Source organism: Dryobates pubescens, chromosome Z, assembly GCF_014839835.1.
Source record: "Dryobates pubescens isolate bDryPub1 chromosome Z, bDryPub1.pri, whole genome shotgun sequence".
Classification (NCBI taxonomy): Eukaryota; Metazoa; Chordata; class Aves; order Piciformes; family Picidae; genus Dryobates; species Dryobates pubescens.
In genome coordinates, this window is record NC_071657.1 from 30,952,573 (window position 1) to 30,970,891 (window position 18,319).

The 18,319-nt window shown below is 40.3% G+C and overlaps 1 protein-coding gene across 1 annotated transcript in view; it reads right to left on the reverse strand.

The window, feature by feature from the left end:
• Positions 1–5,028: 5,028 nt before the first annotated feature.
• Positions 5,029–18,319, reverse strand: part of CNTNAP4 (contactin associated protein family member 4) — a gene marked incomplete at its 5' end in the record, with an annotated part of 280,039 nt that continues 266,748 nt past the window's right edge. Inside the window, 3 exons of the mRNA XM_054177755.1 lie at positions 5,029–5,953; positions 10,042–10,113; positions 10,501–10,719. Coding sequence (XP_054033730.1) covers positions 5,760–5,953; positions 10,042–10,113; positions 10,501–10,719 — 485 coding nt within the window. The remainder of the gene's footprint in view (positions 5,954–10,041; positions 10,114–10,500; positions 10,720–18,319) is intronic.

An 18,319-nucleotide genomic window follows, 5' to 3' on the forward strand; every position in this document is an offset into this window, starting at 1 on the left:
TCAATCCCAAGAGTAATGGTGCTGTAAATTCATTTTGACTGTTAGTATGTTTCATGTTATGGCTCACACACAGCTTCTTAAATATTCATCACCTATGCAACTGTGGATGTACTGGAAAATGTTTTCCCAAAACCTAAATAAATCATATTTATGTTCTAAATGTTGAGTACATAAATAATTCTTTTGTAGCTAGTGGCCACTAAGACTTTTAAAAAATGTTCCAGTGGACATGGTACTATTTATATCTAATGTACTTAAAAGTACATATTTGATATGCAAAATGGTCAGTAGGTAGTTGTTGTTTCTGTTTCTGAGTGTTGATAAATACATTAGCCTCCATCCTGTCTGTCCTAGCATGACAAGCTGATAGACCAGTTTGTGTAGAGGTAACCTCTGCCACAGGTGGGCAAATGGCCCTGAGCTGTGGAACAGGCATGTATTTATTGAGAGATTCATACATGCTTTATTTCCCTTTGCTACAGCCTACCAATCCTCATATCCACAGTTTACACACTCATTCTAACAAGTAGGTTTCACTACATGCTTTCCCGTCCACTCCAGTGATACAGCATGGCTTTTCTAGGGGCAAATCCTACCTGACTAACCTAGTGGCTTTCTGCTAGGTCAGTGGATAATTGACAGCCTATAGACATGATCTATCTGGACTCCTGCAAGGTCTTTGACATGGTCATAACTCATCAACATCCTACTTGCCAAATTGGAGAGATACGGACTTGCTGAGTGGACTGTTCAGTGGATAAGGAACTGGCGAGATAGTTGCATCCAAAGGGTGCTGCTCAATGTCCTCAAGTCCAGATAGAGAGTGGTGTCCCTCGGTGGTCTGTACTGGAACCTCTGTTGTTTAATATTTTTATCACTGATATAGACAGTGGGATTGAGGGCACCGTCAGCAAGTTTGCAGATGTGTCGTAGTTTGGGCTGGGTGCCCTCTGCTACAGGGGTGTTTCCTGTGTCCAGAAGTCCAGCCCAGTGGGTGGACACAGGAAATTATGTATTTCTACCATAATCCCTTGCACCATTATAAATTTTGTGGCGGGGTCTGGCACTTCCTCTTTCCTTCCCTCTCTGAGACTTGGTAACTGGGGGAGAGATCTCCCGGCCATGGACCTGATTTTGGCCCAAGGCCATGGGGGGATGGGCAGTCTCAGATCTGGCCAGCTGAGACCAGCCTAGCAGTAGTGGGGGGAAGGAGGAGCCCTGGGGGTTTTGGGTGCACCCTCAGGTGGGGTTGGGGTCTTTCTGGGTTTATTTTGGTTTGTTTCTTGTCACTATGTTTTCTTTTTTTTTTTGTACACACTCACTGCTCTCTATTTAAACTCTCCATTACTTTTGCAATCTGTTTGTCTGAGTCGTTATTTCTGCACGTGGTGAGGAGGGGGTCTGCCCCAACCCGTTACAAGATGACACCAAGCTGTGTGGTGTTGTCAATACATCAGAGGGACAGGATGTAATTTGCAGGGACCTGGACAAGCTGGAGAGATGGGCCCAGGTGAACTTCATGAGGTTCAACAAGAACAAGTGGAGGACTCTGCACCTGGGCTGAAACAATCCTCACTATCAATACAGACTCAGGGATGAGGTGATAGAAAGCAGCCCTGAAGAAAAGGACTTGGGGGTGCTAATGGATGAGAAGCTGGACATGAGCAGGCAGTGTGTGCTTCCAGCTCAGAAGGCCAAACACATCCTGGGCTGCATCAACACACACATTGCCAGCAGATCCAGAGAGGTGATTCTATCACTTTACTCTTTTCTGGTGAGTCTTCACCTGGAGTACTGCATCCAGATCTGGAGCCCTCAATATAGGAAGGATATGGACCTCATGGAGCCCTCCAGAGGAGGGTCATAGAAATGATCAGGGTATTGGAGCACCTCTGTTATGAGGACAGGGTGAGGAAGCTGGGGTTGCTCAGCCTGGAGAAGAGGAAGTTCCTGGGAGACCTCATAGCAGCCTTCCATGACCTGAAGTGGGCCTACAAGAAGGATGGAGAGAGATTGTTTACAAATGTCTGTAGTGAAAGGATGTGGGGCAATGGCTTCAAACTAGAAAAGAGCAGATTTAGATTGGATGTTAGGAACTGATTCTTTATTATGAGGGTGGTGGAACACTGAAACCAGCTGCTCCGGGAGGTGGTTTGGGCCCTGTGCCTGGAGATATTCAAAGTAAGGCTCAACAGGGCTCTGGGCACCCTGGCCTAGTTGAGGATGCCCCTGTTTACTGAAGGGAGGTTGCACTAGATGACCTTTGGAGGTGCCTTCCAGCCCAGAACAGTCTATGATTCTATGATTCTATGAAAACATCTTGTTATTTACCACCCCTGGGTTCCCACAGGTAGTAAATTAGTTACGTCAGCACTCAATATAGCCATAAAAAAACACACTTACCAATAGGTCATGTGGACTTCTACATATTTTTACTGTTATGAAAAAAAATAAATCAGTATATTGTTGTAAGTTTTAGCATTTTTAAGTACCTTTTTTTTTAAAAAAAATCCTCACTTCATTTTAAAAAGTGTTTATTAACAGATAGGTGAAATAGAAAATAAAACAGATAGGTGGAATAGAAAATAAAAAAATGGATTGCACAATGTTGTATGATGTCTCAGCACACTTTGGTGCTAACATAGATATGCAGTAAGTAATGGAAAATGCTGCTTCATTGACTATAAACTCATATATTTTTGATTCAGGTGATATCATTACTTTTCCTATGGATGAAAATGAACATTTGCTTTGGAAGGGTGGATCGTTGGATGCTACAAATCTGCAGATAGGTATGCCTTCAACAAACCCAATTTCTGTTTTTCCCCTTAGAATCCTTAACATAATAAATAGCCTTTAAAAGGTCTTGAATATAATAATGTGTTATTCACTCAGGCATTTATGCTCTCCCCACCCCCCAGTCACTTTTAAATTAATCTATGAAATTGGATGTTTGCTCAGCTTTCCGCTTTCTGATGCTTTAAAGGTTTGAAGGAACAAGGAAATAAAATAATTATTTGTTTGGAAGAAAACAAAGTAAGGGAAGAGACTTTTATCTCCATCAAGACACAATAAAAATTAGCAAGGAAAGAGAACAAAAAGCAAGTGATTGCAAAGCTAGGTTTACATGCTTCTAATTTTCCCTGGTGTGGGTACCCTTTCAGACACTATATGGGTAACTCTCATATGAAATAGTCTGTCCTTTATCTTTCAAAGTGTCCATTTTGGTAATCTAATGTATTATAATCATCATACATGTTCTGTCCCATGTGGTTAGTAAATCTCATATTGTTAAAAATTATCTTGGATTGGGACTTGTCAGTGATAACAGATTTGTAACTATATGTGATACAAAAAGGTGAATGTAGACATTTCTGTCATGGGAAGGGAAAGCTTCTTGAGACACATAAGTAAGTTACAGGAAGTTTGTAGAAGGAGTCCTGTTCAATTCATTGTAATTTAGGTGAGATTCTTGAAAAGAAGGAGCTATAATTCTCACCCCAATGTAACTATCTATACTGAGAGGATACAAGGTAGCAAATATAATAATTCAAGGTCTTCTCATGACCCATGTGAGGTCTTCATCTCCTGCACTCTCCATCCACAAAGCAGGACATTCTTATCCCTACCACTTATCAGCAACATTCCAGTATTATTCCTTGACCATGTTCTGTCATTTTTAAAGGTGACTTATTGTCATGGACCAAAATATATTATCAAATACACCTACATATACACAACATGGATACTCAATTCTTGGTTCTGGGTCCTCAGCCTGATTAATCTACCATAGATGCAAGCAGAATTGGAAAAATGAGTGGAACAAGGATGAACTGTATCTTAATCTAACCAATTTCTGATTGAAGAGCCTCAAGGTAGCACTAAAGGAAATAGATTTTTCTTAAAAAAAATAGAAAATAGTTTTTTCCTCCTACAAGAGGAAGCAGAAAAGAAACGATAGAATGCTGAAAATAGAAAGTGAAGATTGGTGGAAAAAAATAGCTGTTATAAAAAAAAAAAAAAAAAAGGCAGTTTCTGCTGGACATTCATATTTACAACTACCACTAATGTAAATAACTCTACCTATTAGAAATTCTGGCACATCATGTCAGGTTTCTGTGGCTTTATGATGTTCTTGGGTGTCTATGATAAACATTTCCTAAACTTCATAGTCTAGAGTCTAGCTTTGATTCTTTTCACTGAAAGAGGAGAAGAGCAATGACTGTTATCAGTGATTTCAATGGGAGCAGATATAAATAAATTCCAAAAGCTGTTTAAACTTCAAACTCAAACTTACAATGGCACAGAATGCTTAATTATTTTCTCAGATCCACGCTCTGGGCACATAGTCTCCCATATAGGAAAAAACCCACACAAAACAAACAAACAAGCAAATCTCTTGCATGGGGCTTAGTTACCTAAATATTTGTATCCGGTGCTGTTTTGAAATCCCAGGGTATTCTAACTGATTCCCAGATGTCTCTTTCAAAAGACATATACATTCGACAAAAGTTGTGACATTAATGCCAAGCCATGTGGATATTTCAGATACTCTATGGTGTCTAAAACAACCTTACAATCTCTTTAGACAACTTGAACCTACCTTTCATACATCATAATTTGTTTATACTAAACATCATAGACAGCTCTCATTTAATGTGTCAGGTTATTAAGGACTTGTTTAATTTTATACAATCAGACCTTAACTTGCAGAGATAAAATAGATACTACTAAGGGTGAAGAACACAAGTGTAGCAGCCATTGCACTAGACTCAATGCCCTACTTCTATTGTCGTAATAATCATAACTAATTTCTGTGATTTAGAGTAACTTAATCTTGAGGTCTGGAGCAGATCATAGATACAATGTTTTCAGAGAATATTTCCCAAGTAGCTTACAGAACATTACTTCTAGACAGAAGAAGTATTACTATTTTCCAGGCACAATAAAATTGATCATCTTTTGGTGGTTTTAATCGCAATAATTTAACTATTGTAGATATATTATTTGACCTGTCCAAGCAAATACCTTGTGATCCTAATTTTATTTAACATACCCAAAATATGCATGAGTTTTTTGGTGCCATCACTTGATCATAAGCAAAAACTTATTGCAAAAGAGATTTTACAGAGTTTCAATACACACTTGAGTTTTGTGCCCTGCTAGGCTTCCCCAAAAAGAAGGGCTAGCAATGACGTTCACTGAATCCTACAGGCAAGATCTAAGCTTATTTTGGACAGCAATCTCCATGGTTCAAACCCAGATGCTGACACCAGCCAATGGTATTTTAAAAGGCATTTTCGGTTTGAGGAAGTAAAAGGGATCACTACAACATAACACAGCAGAATTCTTTTAGTAATAAACTATTATAATTCACCTTTCACCTTGAACAAAATTTTAAGGAAAAGGATAGGAGCGATAACAGTTTCCCCATTCAAAAATCATATTCAATATGTATGTTAAGCTTCAGTTGTAGAAGATCACATCAGAACAGTTGGAAACTACTAACAATGAAATTGGTTGCAATATCTAGTTCACTGTTACATAAAATGTATTTACGATATAGCTAAGGAATGCATGTAATTTAAAGAGGCCCCCTGTAGCAATAACTGAGACTGAACATATGCAACATAATAAGTCTCAAATCCACTGCATTTTCTATAGAGTGCAAGAGCTTTTTTAAGTCCACTGAGAGCCCCTGGCTTAGCAAGTAATCCAGACTGCCACATTAATATATTAAATTAAATTGTGGTTGCTGGTCAGAAGAAGTATTCTTTTTGATTTTCATTGGCTGTGTTTTGCATGCTGAGCTCACTTTTCAGTGCAGATTCACCACTGTCTTCATTTTCAGGTCCTTTTGCCTCATTTTTTGAGTATGTGACTCTTTTTATATAAATCCGTATGGCTATGGCAGTGATGCAAAGTATGATGAATATCACGACTGCTATCATGCCTAGAGTAAAAGAGAAAAAAAGTTAAGAGAAAGAATGGACAAATAATAATTTTGGGCCATAGAACAGAACAAAGAAGGAATTACTCCATCATGTAATGGGGGAGATTGGTAACTGCTTTCAAACCAGGATCAGCACTGTAGTATAAGCTAGTACCAAAACAAACCCGCAAAACAAACGAACAAAACCCAAACAACAAAACAAACAAATTAAAAAAAAAAAAACACAAAAAAACACCCAAACCAAAACTCTACAGAATATTTAAAATTTTTGAATGGAAACCCAGTAGAGGCATTTAGGGTATTTTAGATTAGAGGGTGGTTTTTCCTACTTCACCACTAGCCCCTAGCTCTCTCTCAGGCTCAGAACTGAAGCCACAGCAGATTTGTGTAGCTATTCTTCAGAAACTTTCCTGCCAGATAATGGGATGACACAAAGGGCACTACTATGACCTTTGCCTTTTCCTCAACTCTCCTTTTGTTCAGTCATTCTTGTCACTCAGGACTGTTTCTCATGCCATATGTCATCAGGAAGGAAGGGGACACCTGTCCCATCATCAGCTTTCATCTGCCAATCAGCTCTCCTATCATTGTTCCAGTTGTGGGGAAGGAATCTGGATAGCAGAGACAGAGCAAAATAGGGTGAGAACAAAGCTACCAGTCTGGAATTCTGAGCCAGGTCCTTTGTTAAGTCTGCCTGCATAAACCTCAAAGTTCAAGCTTCAGACTCTTTGCAGTTAAAATGGCTTTACAGAATTAGTCCCATTCATACTCAGTAACACATGCAAATTAGCTCAGACCATAGATACATGGTTCTGACAAAAGAATGCAGTTAATGAGGAGCATTTATAAAATAAATTGGCCAGTGTTTATAGCCATTTATCGTCAGGTCAAATGGACAGAAATTCTGGTGTTTATTTTGCCTCATGCAAGAAAATCCTAACTCTATTGACTGATAATGAGATAAAGAGGTTTTCATGATCTGCATTAGCCAGGGATCACATTTCTGTAGCTGCATCACTGTAATGAATAGACACTGGTTATAACAATATAATACTAAAATCCAAGGTTCCCTGTCTTACATGTGAAATAACACAGATTTTACTTCTTCCTTTCAGGTTTGTGGCACTTGTTTTAACATTCTATGCATATTTTTGCTTGTCATGGCTACATGACCTTGGGTCCATGAATAAACAAGGTCTTTGCTTATATAGATGGTAATGAGCAAAATTCCTTTCTCACAGCTTCAGCAGCCCCATCTGATAGGGTAAAATTTTCATCAGCACATCCACCTGCATTAGGGTGCTCTAGCTGGTCAGTTAGAAAGCAAAGGGGCAGGACAATAACCTTAATGTAGTGGACTTGCAAGATCCTGTATGTGTTACTAGACTAAATAGAGTGGATACTTAGTTCTAGAGATGATTACTCAAGATTATTGAAACCAGGGCATGCTGCTTCTAGCACAGCAGATTATGAATAGCAAAGAAAGAGACTGTTCCCACATAAGTAATTACAACCTTACAGATTTTCAGCAAATCTCCTCTCTTCCTCATTCATCCTGTCATGATGATCTCAAACCCTTAAGTTCATGAAACACAGGTTGGACAGGAGAGGAATTGAGGAGAAATGAAACAGAAGGGAAGCAGAAAGTGCTCGTCAAAGGAGCAGAACATGACTAGGCTGCAGGAAGAAGAAAAGCACTATAGACAGCCTGGGAAATGTTTGCAATGTAGTGGCAGCTGCACTAGATGGAGGAACTATCTGATGGATGGCTTGGCCACAATAGCAAGAAAAATAAAGATACACACTCCTTTAAATATGTAAATAAAGGCAGATGATCCATAATCCAGCACTTGTCATCCTTTTTCTTTCTCTAATATGAGCAGCCCTGCTTAATGGTAGAAATACAATCTTTTTTTCTGATGTATCTTGTTTGTTTGCTTGTTTCTGTTTGGTTTGATATATATATATATATATACACACACACACACATATATATATATGGACTATACCCTATAATCCAAGTAAATCTTATTCTTACTTATTCCTCTTTTTCACAGTCACAGTACACGATCTCTGTAAGGGATTGTCTATAGTCTTGCTTTGTCTGAGGTAGCTGAATTGGTGCAATTCTCAGTAATACTCACTGAAGGGTACTTTAATTTTTTACTGAGTGCCTGTTTTCTGTTGATCTTTCAAACAATCATAGTTAAGACAGAAAAAAAATATGAGTGTATATTCCCAAATGTGTTCAATAAAATAGTGAGCCTATTTTCTTAAAAGACTGAAAATACTTTAGCTTAAATGTCAAAAATTATTTTGTTGAAAGTGCACTTGAAAACCCCTATTGACACTAAATTACCTAGTACATAAAGTGATCTTTATGTACAGATACTTATGTAAGATAATACTAATCTTTTCAAACAGTAATTTTTTACTAAGTTAGAAATGTCGAACTCAGAAAACATTTTAAAATTCTGAGTTCACTGAATTCAATTATACAATTTTCAAAGTTTGTGCATATAAAACTATACAAACAAAAGTAGACTTTACAAGCAAAGGAGCTTCGATGTTTAGTTACCCCTTATTTCAGTACCTTTAGCACTATTGTGTTACATGTCACTATGTAGTGTGCTGTTGGAAGGCACTGACTGTAGCAGCACCATTATTTAAATGGCAGACACACAGATGACTGTAGGTTCTTAATTCAACTTTCCATAGACCTAAATGGTTTGAAAATTGGTGAGGAACCACAGCAGGTTTATTCTCCCAATTCCCACAATGCAAACTATCTGCTGAGACTTTGAAAACCCTTATAAAGGAAAATAACTTGTAATTTCAACGATGGAGGGGGTGACCTTTCCTTCCCTCTGCCTTCTTTCTCTTGAAGTAACAAATGGTAATTAAGACAGTGAATTATACCGCAAAAATATAATCTTCATAAACGAAAAGAAGTTTCTTTTTCTCACCTTATCCTAAGAGTAAATACCAGAAGAAAGTCTCACAGAAAATATTTTCATAAGACAATTTATTATTCTTTAAAGAGAAGGAAAAAAAAAGAAAGAAAAAAATTTAAAAAGCTGAACTAAAATAACCATTGACTTGCTCCGATATTGGTGACAGGAACTGAAATTCTCCTGAGGCTCTCTCAGCCCCATGCTCTTCCTGTTAAATCCCCGATAGTGGCTTCCCCACAAGAACAGATATGGTTCTTGGCTTAAGGAGAGTCAGACATAGAGACATAGGAATGAAATCTCCATATCCTGATTATCAGCCCTGTATTGTAAGCAGAAAACATCTATCCTTAGCTTTATACCATATTTGTTGTGATAAAAATATAAAGATGAATATGTCAACATGTTCACTTTAGGAACAATTTAATTGTACATGCTTTTTAATATATCCCTTTGTTAAAAATAAGTGTTCTGAAAAATGTTCATAATGATAATTTGTAGTTGTATTTGAGCCTACAAATATGGCCAAAAGAAATAATAAGAAAATGGAGAAGTGGCATTTCAAACCAACACTAATTATATGTTAATTATTTTTATTTTAACATGCATTTTATTTTTAAGCTGTTATTCAACTCAAGTGATAGTTCATTCAAGAGTATATTGCTTTCCATTGCAGAATAAAATTAAAACTTGTCTCAGTCTGTCAAAGGACTGATTCAAGATGCCATTTTCTCAAGAAAAATCTCTGTTATTCAGATCTATTAAAGAAGATTTTGAACCTGATTGTGTAACAAATTGCATTTTTTAGTGTAGTTGAGAAGTAAATATTATTTTTTCTTAAACATTAAACACTCACTAACATTAGGCAGGTTTACAAAATTGGCTTTAGCATCTTGTGTTTTCGCAGAATGTTCCAATGAATAGAAACACTGATGGCATAAATTTATGTAATAAGAAATTATAAGAGCTATTGATTGCATTTTAAAACAGTGCTTGATTTTTGGCTACCATTTGTAATAAATATAATCATTTTGCTAGTTTCATTATGCACATGAAACTAAACTGACTTCACCTCAGCATAGAAAAATTCAGTTATTAGAAAAAAGATTCCTGTGAAGTTGTTATAGTCCCTATTACCTCCAATAACTGCGGAGTCACTTCTGATTGTATTAGCTAATGGCTCTCCTTCATCTATTGGTCCAGAATGATCTGCAGCAGAAAAAAATGGAGAATGACAGACAAATAGAAGAAGGATTTTCAAGAAATTCTCACATATTTACAGATCATGTGCAGTCTGGAACAGTGGCAGTAGTGTGGGTCCATAAGCATGTCAAGAAGAAGACTGATGTAGAAGACTTTGCAGAGATAAAGAAAACAACATTCAGAGAAAAAGAGAGGCTAGATGAAAGAACGTAAGTATATATGAAAGAGAGTTATATTTCTAACTATTCCTGAGATGTTAACCTATATGAAAGGGGGAAAAAAATTAAAAAAAAAAAAAAAAAAGAAAAAAAAAAGAGAAGGAGTTGTGATACAGGTTGAGTACTCTATTTAGATTTTGGTTCAGGAATCAGAACAATGATAGCCATATGCTACCTGCAAATGAATGGGTTGTTTCGCTTGATGTTGAGTCATCTCCGCTTAAACTACCACAGTTGGATTCAGTGAAGCGTCCCTTTACAATAACAGGGGATGAGCTTCTGTGATGCAGTGCGGCCTTCAACGGAGCAATGTGGTTGAACTGCACTGAAGAGAGGCATCCAATAAACCCCTGAGAGTTTGCCTTCACAGTCTCCTCATCTACATCACTGTTTTCTGTTAATAAAAAGAAACAGAGAACAATTAGTCATAGCGCCAATGTACAAAATAAAATGACACAAGAAGAAATTAATCATTAACCTGTGCTCCTCTGTGAATATCTGAATTACAGAAACATATGTAGATTTGTACAATCTCTTTCCTTTCTATCTTAATGAAAAGACAGACAGATACTTTTTTTTTAATAACAGATGAGAGTTGTTAGTCTGCAGAGGCAATAGCTTTTAACTTATTATAGCAAGTTCCAAAGCTAAAAAAGTCAAAAGTAATTGAAGCATTTAAATTAGGATGCAACAATTTTTTCATCCTGCAAAAAGATATGGATGATGCACACTTCATGGGGCTGAAGTACCTCCCCTACAGTGACAGGCTGAGAGAGCTGCGGTTGTTCAGCCTGAAAAAGAGAAGGCTCTTGGGAGAATCTGTAGTGGCCTTCCAGTACCTGAAGGGGGCCTACAGAAATCTGGGGAGGGACTGTTTACAAGGACAGTGAGAGAAGGGTAGACTTAGACTGGACTTTCGGAAGAAGTTCTTTACTCTGAGGGTTTTGAAACACTGGAACTGGTCAGAATTGATGGGGCTCTGAGCAACCTGATCAAGTTGGGGGTATCCCTGCTTACTGCAGAACAGTTTGACTAGATGACTTTTAAAGGTCCTTTCCAACACAATGCACTCTATGTTTCATGAAAAATACATATTTATTAGAGTTCTTCTCACAAATATGTACGTTATTGGATTAAATTATTTTCACAGATATATATGTCTGCTTCATCTCATCACTATCATGTCTGTCAATACAAAACCTCTCTGAAGAACTCAGATTCTGGAAATCTATCAAGGTATTTTATGTGAAGTTTTAGATAATGAATATTGCTCCAATTTACTACATATTTTAAACATGATTTTTTTTTTCACTAAGTGGAAAAAAAAGAAAAAGGGAAAAAACCCACCACCAGCAGCAAAAAAACCCTCCCAAATGAAAACTCCCACAACCCCAATACAAAAGCTAAATAAAAAACAACCAAAACCAAAACCAGCAACACCAAAAACCCAACAAACTAAAAACAGTGAAAAACGAACAAACAAAAAACCACCAAAACCCTCCACCCTAAAAAAACCCATACTGAACCCCCAAAAATCATCAGACCAAACCAAATCCCACCTTTTATTCTCTTGATCTGCCTCTCTGAATATGTACATCCCATCAGAGCTCTTTAATCACTAGCTAATGCCTACTAATGCACTAATTTGGAAATGGAAAACATTTTATTTACTCTAACAGTTCAACTTAAGCAAAATCTCTGAAAGTACTAATTTTTTCGAAGAGGCTTCTTCAGGGAAATAATTTTTTCAAGTTTTTACAGACAAAATGGGATTTTCTTCTTATTCATTTCCACCTTCAGCTTACCCCAGAACCCAGGAATGAACTTGTGATCCTTACATTGTCTACCATAATAATTTTAAATACCAATGTACAATCCATTCCTCAGTACAATTAGGTGAAAATTAGGTTAACAGTGAAAAAAGTATTTTGGCAGAATGTTGCAAAACACAATAGCAGCATTATCCCCTCATTGCTTATTCATGAAGGGCCAGTTGGAAGAGACAGGGAATTCTAGACCTGTCAGCCTGACCTCAGTGCCGGGCAAGATTATGGAACAGGTCATCTTGAGTGCAGTCACACAGCACTTACAGGATGGCCAAGGGATCACGCCCAGCCAGTATGGATTTAGGAAGGGCAGGTTGTGCCTGACCAATGTGGTATCTTTCTATGATCAGGTGACCCTGCCTGGTGGATGTGGGGAAGTAGTGTGGATGTAGTCTGTCTGGACTTCCGCAAGGCCTTTGATACTGTCCCCCACAGCAAACTCCTGGCCAAGCTGTCAGCCTGTGGCTTCAACAGCAGCACTCTGTGCTGGGTTAGGAACTGGCTGGAGGGCCAATCCCAGAGAGTGGTGGTGAATGGTGCCACACCCAGCTGGCAGCCAGTCACTAGTGGTGTGCCCCAGGGATCAGTGCTGGGCCCCATCCTGTTCAATATCTTTATTGATGATCCAGACAAGGGGATTGAGTCCATCATCAGTAAGTTTGCAGATGACACCAAGCTGGGGGCCGGTGTTATCTGTTAGAGGGTAGGAGAGCTCTGCAGAGTGACCTTGACAGGCTGGACAGATGGGCAGAGGCAACAGCATGAGATTTAATACATCTAAGTGCTGGGTCCTACATGTTGGTCACACCAACCCCATGCCATTCTACAGGCTGGGGTCAGAGTGGCTGGAGAGCAGCCAGGCAGAGAGGGACCTGGGGGTACTGGTTGATAGTAGGCTGAACATGAGCCAGCAGTGTGCCCAGGTGGCCAAGAGGGCCAATGGCATCCTGGCCCGTATCAGGAACAGTGTGGCCAGCAAGAGCAGGGAGGTCATTCTGCCCCTGTACTCACCACTGGTTAGGCCACACGAGTACTGTGTCCCGTTCTGGACCCCTCAGTTTAAGAAAGATGTTGACTTGCTGGAACGTGTCCAGAGAAGGGCAACAAAGCTGGTGAGAGTTTTGGAGCACAAACCCTATGAGGAGAAGCTGAGGGAGCTGGGGTTGCTTAGCCTGGAGAAGAGGATGCTCAGACCGTATTGCCATCTACAATTACCTGAAGGGAGGTTGTAACCAGGTGGGGGTTGGTCTCTTTTCCTAGGCGACCAGCACCAGAATGAGAGGACACAGTCTCAAGCTGCACCAGGGGACATTTAGGTTGAATATTAGGAAGTTCTTCACAGAGAGAGTGATTAGCCATTAGAATGGGCTTCCCATGGAGGTTGTGGAGTCACCATCACTGGAGGTGTTTAAGCGGAGACTGGATGGGGGGCTTGGTGCCATTGTTTAGTGTTGTATGAGGGATATAATAGTGATTTGTGTTAAAAGCATAAACTCAGGGTGCACCAAGATTAAGTTTCAAGAGAGCTTGTTTTGAGGATAAGTGGAAAACTGCATATTTGATAAATTCTAACAAAGGGCACTCTCTGGCTGTCTGGTAGTTAACTAGACACATCACGACTAAGAAGGAGCTGTACTAAGATAAGGTCCAGAAATGTGGAATGTGTTTTCTTCAGATAAGAAACCTGAACGACAACGCATGCATAAGAGTGGGGTTAATCAGCGGACACTTTGAGGAAGAATACTTACTTCATCTGTCAACCCCCAGGGGAAGACCCCCACCATGCAGAGTGCACATAAGCAAGGAAGTCCCACCCATTCCAACAATTCGACCACCTATTCTGAGAACTCATTGTCATATTCCTGCCTTCTATCTAGCATAAGCCTGTCTATGTAAATGATGGAGCTATATAAGGCAAATGAAGTAATTGTAATGCTGCTGTAAGGTGAAGAGTTTGTTCCCTCACACGCCCAGCACACTGTTTGCTTGCTTTTGTTGCTAATAAAACTGCTAAAAGAAACTGTCCTGGGGAGCCATGTATAACATGTTGGCTGATAGGTTGGACTGATGATCTCAAAGGTCGTTTCCAACCTGGTTAATTCTATTCCATTCCATTCCATTCCATTCCATTCCATTCCATTCCATTCCATTCCATTCTATTCTATTGTATTGTATTCTATTCTATTCTATTCCATTCCATTCCATTCCATTCCATTCCATTCCATTCCATTCCATTCCATTCTATTCTATGCCATTCTATGCCATTCTATTCTATTCTATTCTATTCTATTCTATTCTATTCTATTCTATTCTATTCTATTCTATTCTATTCTATTCTATTCTATTCTCAAAATGCAAATTTGTGTCTGCAGGAATTCCCCATGCAGTACAGGAATAGAATAGAATAGAATAGAATAGAATAGAATAGAATAGAATAGAATAGAATAGAATAGAATAGACCAGGTTGGAAGAGACCTTCAAGACCATCACGTCCAACCCATCAACCAATCCAACCCACCTAAACAACTAACCCATGGCACCAAGCACCCTATCAAGTCTCCTCCTGAAAACCACCAATGACAGCTACTCCAACACCTCCACAGGCAGCCCATTCCAATGGGCAATCACTCTCTGTATAGAACTTCTTCCTAACATCCAACCTAAACCTCCTCTGGTGCAGCCTGAGACTGTGTCCTCTTGTTCTAGTACTGGCTGCCTGGGAGAAGAGACCATCATCCGTCTGTCTACAACCTCCCTTCAGGTAGTTGTAGAGAGTGATAAGGTCACCCCTGAGTCTCCTCTCCAGGCTAAGCAACCACAGCTTTCTTAGTCTTTCCTCATAGGGAATGTGTTCCAAACCCCTCACCAACTTCGTTGCCCTTCTCTGGACTTGTTCCAGCAAGTCAACATCCTTCCTAAACTGAGGGGCCCAGAACTCAACACAGTACTCAATGTGTGGCCTAACCAGTGCAGTGCACAGGGACAGAATGGCCTCCCTGCTCCTGCTGGCCACACTGTTCTTGATGCAGGCCAGGATGCCATTGGCCCTGTTGGCTGCCTGGGCACACTGCTAGCTCATGTTCAGCCTACCATTGACCAGTACCCCCATGTCCCTCTCCACCTGGCTGCTCTCCAGCCACTCTGACCCCAGCCTGTAGCACTGCATGGGGCTGCTGTGGCCAATGTGCAGAACCTGGCATTTGGATGTGTTAAATCTCATGCCGTTGGATTCTGCCCATCTGTCCAGCCTGTCGAGGTCCCTCTGCAGAGCCTCTCTACCCTCCAGCAGATCAACTCCTGCCCCCAGCTTGGTGTCATCAGCAAATTTACTGATGATGAACACAATGCCCTCATCCAGATCATCAATAAAGATGTTAAAGAGCATGGGGCCCAGCACTGATCCTTGGGGCACACCACTAGTGACTGGCCGTCAGCTGGATGTGGCACCATTCACCACCACTCTCTGGGCTTGGCTCTCCAGCCAGTTCCTAACCCAGTGCAGTGTGCTCCCATCCAAGCCATGGGCTGACAGCTTGGCCAGGAATTTACTGTGGGGGACGGTGTCAAAGGCCTTGCTGAGGTCCAGGTAGACCACATCCACAGGCCTCCCCACATCCACCAGGCGGATCACCTGATCATTGAAGGAAATCAGGTTGGTCAGGCAGGACCTGCCCTTCCTAAACCCATGCTGGCTGGGCCTGATCCCTTGGCCATCCTGTAAGTGCTATGTGATTGCACTCAAGATGACCTGTTCCATAATCTTGCCTGGCACTGAGGTTAGGCTGACAGGCCTGTAATTCCCTGGCTCATCCAACTGACCCTTCTTGTGGATGGGCACAACGTTGGCCAGCTTCCAGTCCTCTGGGATCTCTCCAGTGAGCCAGGACTGCTGGAAAATGATGGAGAGTGGCTTGGCCAGCTCATCTGCCAGCTCTCTCAGCACCCTAGGATGGATCCCATCTGGTCCCATGGACTTGTGGGGATCCAAGCTGCTGAGGAGAGGTCCAATCACTTGCTCATGGAACACAGGAAAACTGTGCAGCTCCCTGGCTCCTTCTGCCAGCTCTGCAGGCCAGCCATCTGGAAGACGTTCTGTCCTTCTAGTAAAAATTGAGGCAAAGAAGGTGTTAAGTACCTCTGCCTTTTCCTCATCCCTTGATACAACACTTCCCTCCATGTCAACCAAGGAGTGGAGGTTGTCCCTACCCTTCCTCTTGCTATTAATATATTTATAGAAGGACTTTGTGTTGTCCTTCACAGCAGAGGCCAGTTTAAGCTCCAATTGTGCTTTTGCCTCCCTAATTTTCTCCCTGCATGATTTGGCAACATCCTTAAACATTCTGTGGATTGCCTCACCTTTCTTCCAAAGGTGATACACCCTCTTTTTTTCCCTTAGTTCTATTAGAATTTCATTACCCATTCAGGCTAGCCATCTGCCCCGGCAGCTCATCTTCCAGCACATTGGCACAGCCTGTTCCTGCGCCTTCAAGAGTTTTTCCTTGATGCAAGTCCAGCCCTGCTGGACCCCTTTATTTTTAAGTGCTTTATCCCAAGGAACCCTCTGAATTAGTTCCTTGAGTAACCTGAAGTCCGCTCTCCTGAAGTCCGGATTCTATTCTATTCTATTCTATTCTATTCTATTCTATTCTATTCTATTCTATTCTATTCTATTCTAATTGCAATAATGATATATTATTGATAGTTGGATATTAGCCAAACTCTGTTCACCTACACTTTTAGATTACATAAAAAGTTGAATGTTCAATTGCCTCTGTTCTTTCTGTAACATACTTTGATTCTGATGATACAAATAAATTCTTTACCATCAGTGTGGTGGAATGCTGGAATAGGTTGCCCAGGGAGGTAATTGAGGCTCCATCCCTGAGGATATTCAAGGTCAGGCTCAACAAGGCACTGACACCTGATCTAGTGGAGGAAGATGCTGTCAGCTGCAGGGGCTTGGACTAGATTGCCTCTGGAGGTCCCTTCCAATTCAAACCATTTCATGATTCAATGAATTCTTAACCCCACTGAAGTATCTAATAGACTTAGATATCTTAGGAAAAAAAAGCCTAACACAAGAAGGTAATAAAAAATATTCTAAACCCCTTGTGGTAAAAATACATCACTGTAACTGTAACTATGATTCAAAACAAGAAAAGTGGACCATTTACCATTATTTTCTAATTTCTTAAACAAACCACTTTGTAAATAATGTATGTGTGTATATATGTGTGTGTGTATATGTTGTTAGGAAAGCAAAAGTGTAGATACAATTAAACTTGGCTGGGGACATAAGGGTGAACAAGAAGAAATTCTTCAGGCACATCAGTGACAAAAATGAATCTAGGGAAGATTTGGGGCCTCTCCAAAAGGACAACGGGGACCTGGGCATGATGGGCATGGAGAAGTCTGAAATGGTCAATGACTACCTGGCTTCAGTGTTCAGTGGCAAAAGCTCTAGCTCAAGCTCCAGAAAACAAAGCTGGTAAGTGGGAAAAGGAAAATGAATGGGAAAAGCTTTGAGACCATTTAAAGAACCTGAAGGTGCAGAAGCCATGGGGCCCAATAAGATCCACCCACAGGTCCTGAGGGAACTGGCAGATGACATTGCCAAATGACTGTCCATCACATTTGAAAATTCATGGCATTCTGGTGAAGTGTCTGATGACTGGAAGAGGGGAAGTATAACCCCCATCTTCAAAAAGGAAAAAATAAAAGAACACAGGAGCAATAGACCAGTGAGGCTCCCTTCTGTGCCTGTCAAGATAATGGAGCAGGTTCTCTTGAAGTCTTTATTGAGGCAAATGGAAAATGAAGAAGTGATTGACGGTAATCAAAATGGATTCACCAAGGGAAAATCATGCCTGATGAACTTGGTGGCTTTCTGTGATGGAATTACAACATCAGTGGACAAGGGAAGAGCAACTCATCTCATCTACCTGGACTTGTGTAAAGCATTTGATACTGTCCTGCATGGCATCCTGGTCACTGAAGTGAAACAGTATGAACATGAGGGCTGGACCACTCATTGAATAAGGAATTGGCTGGATGGTCACACTCAGAGAGTTGCAATCGATGTCTTAATATCCAAATGGAGACCAGTGTCAAGTAGCACACCATCAAGTGTCTGTACTGGGACCAGAGCTGCTCAAAATCTTTGTCAGC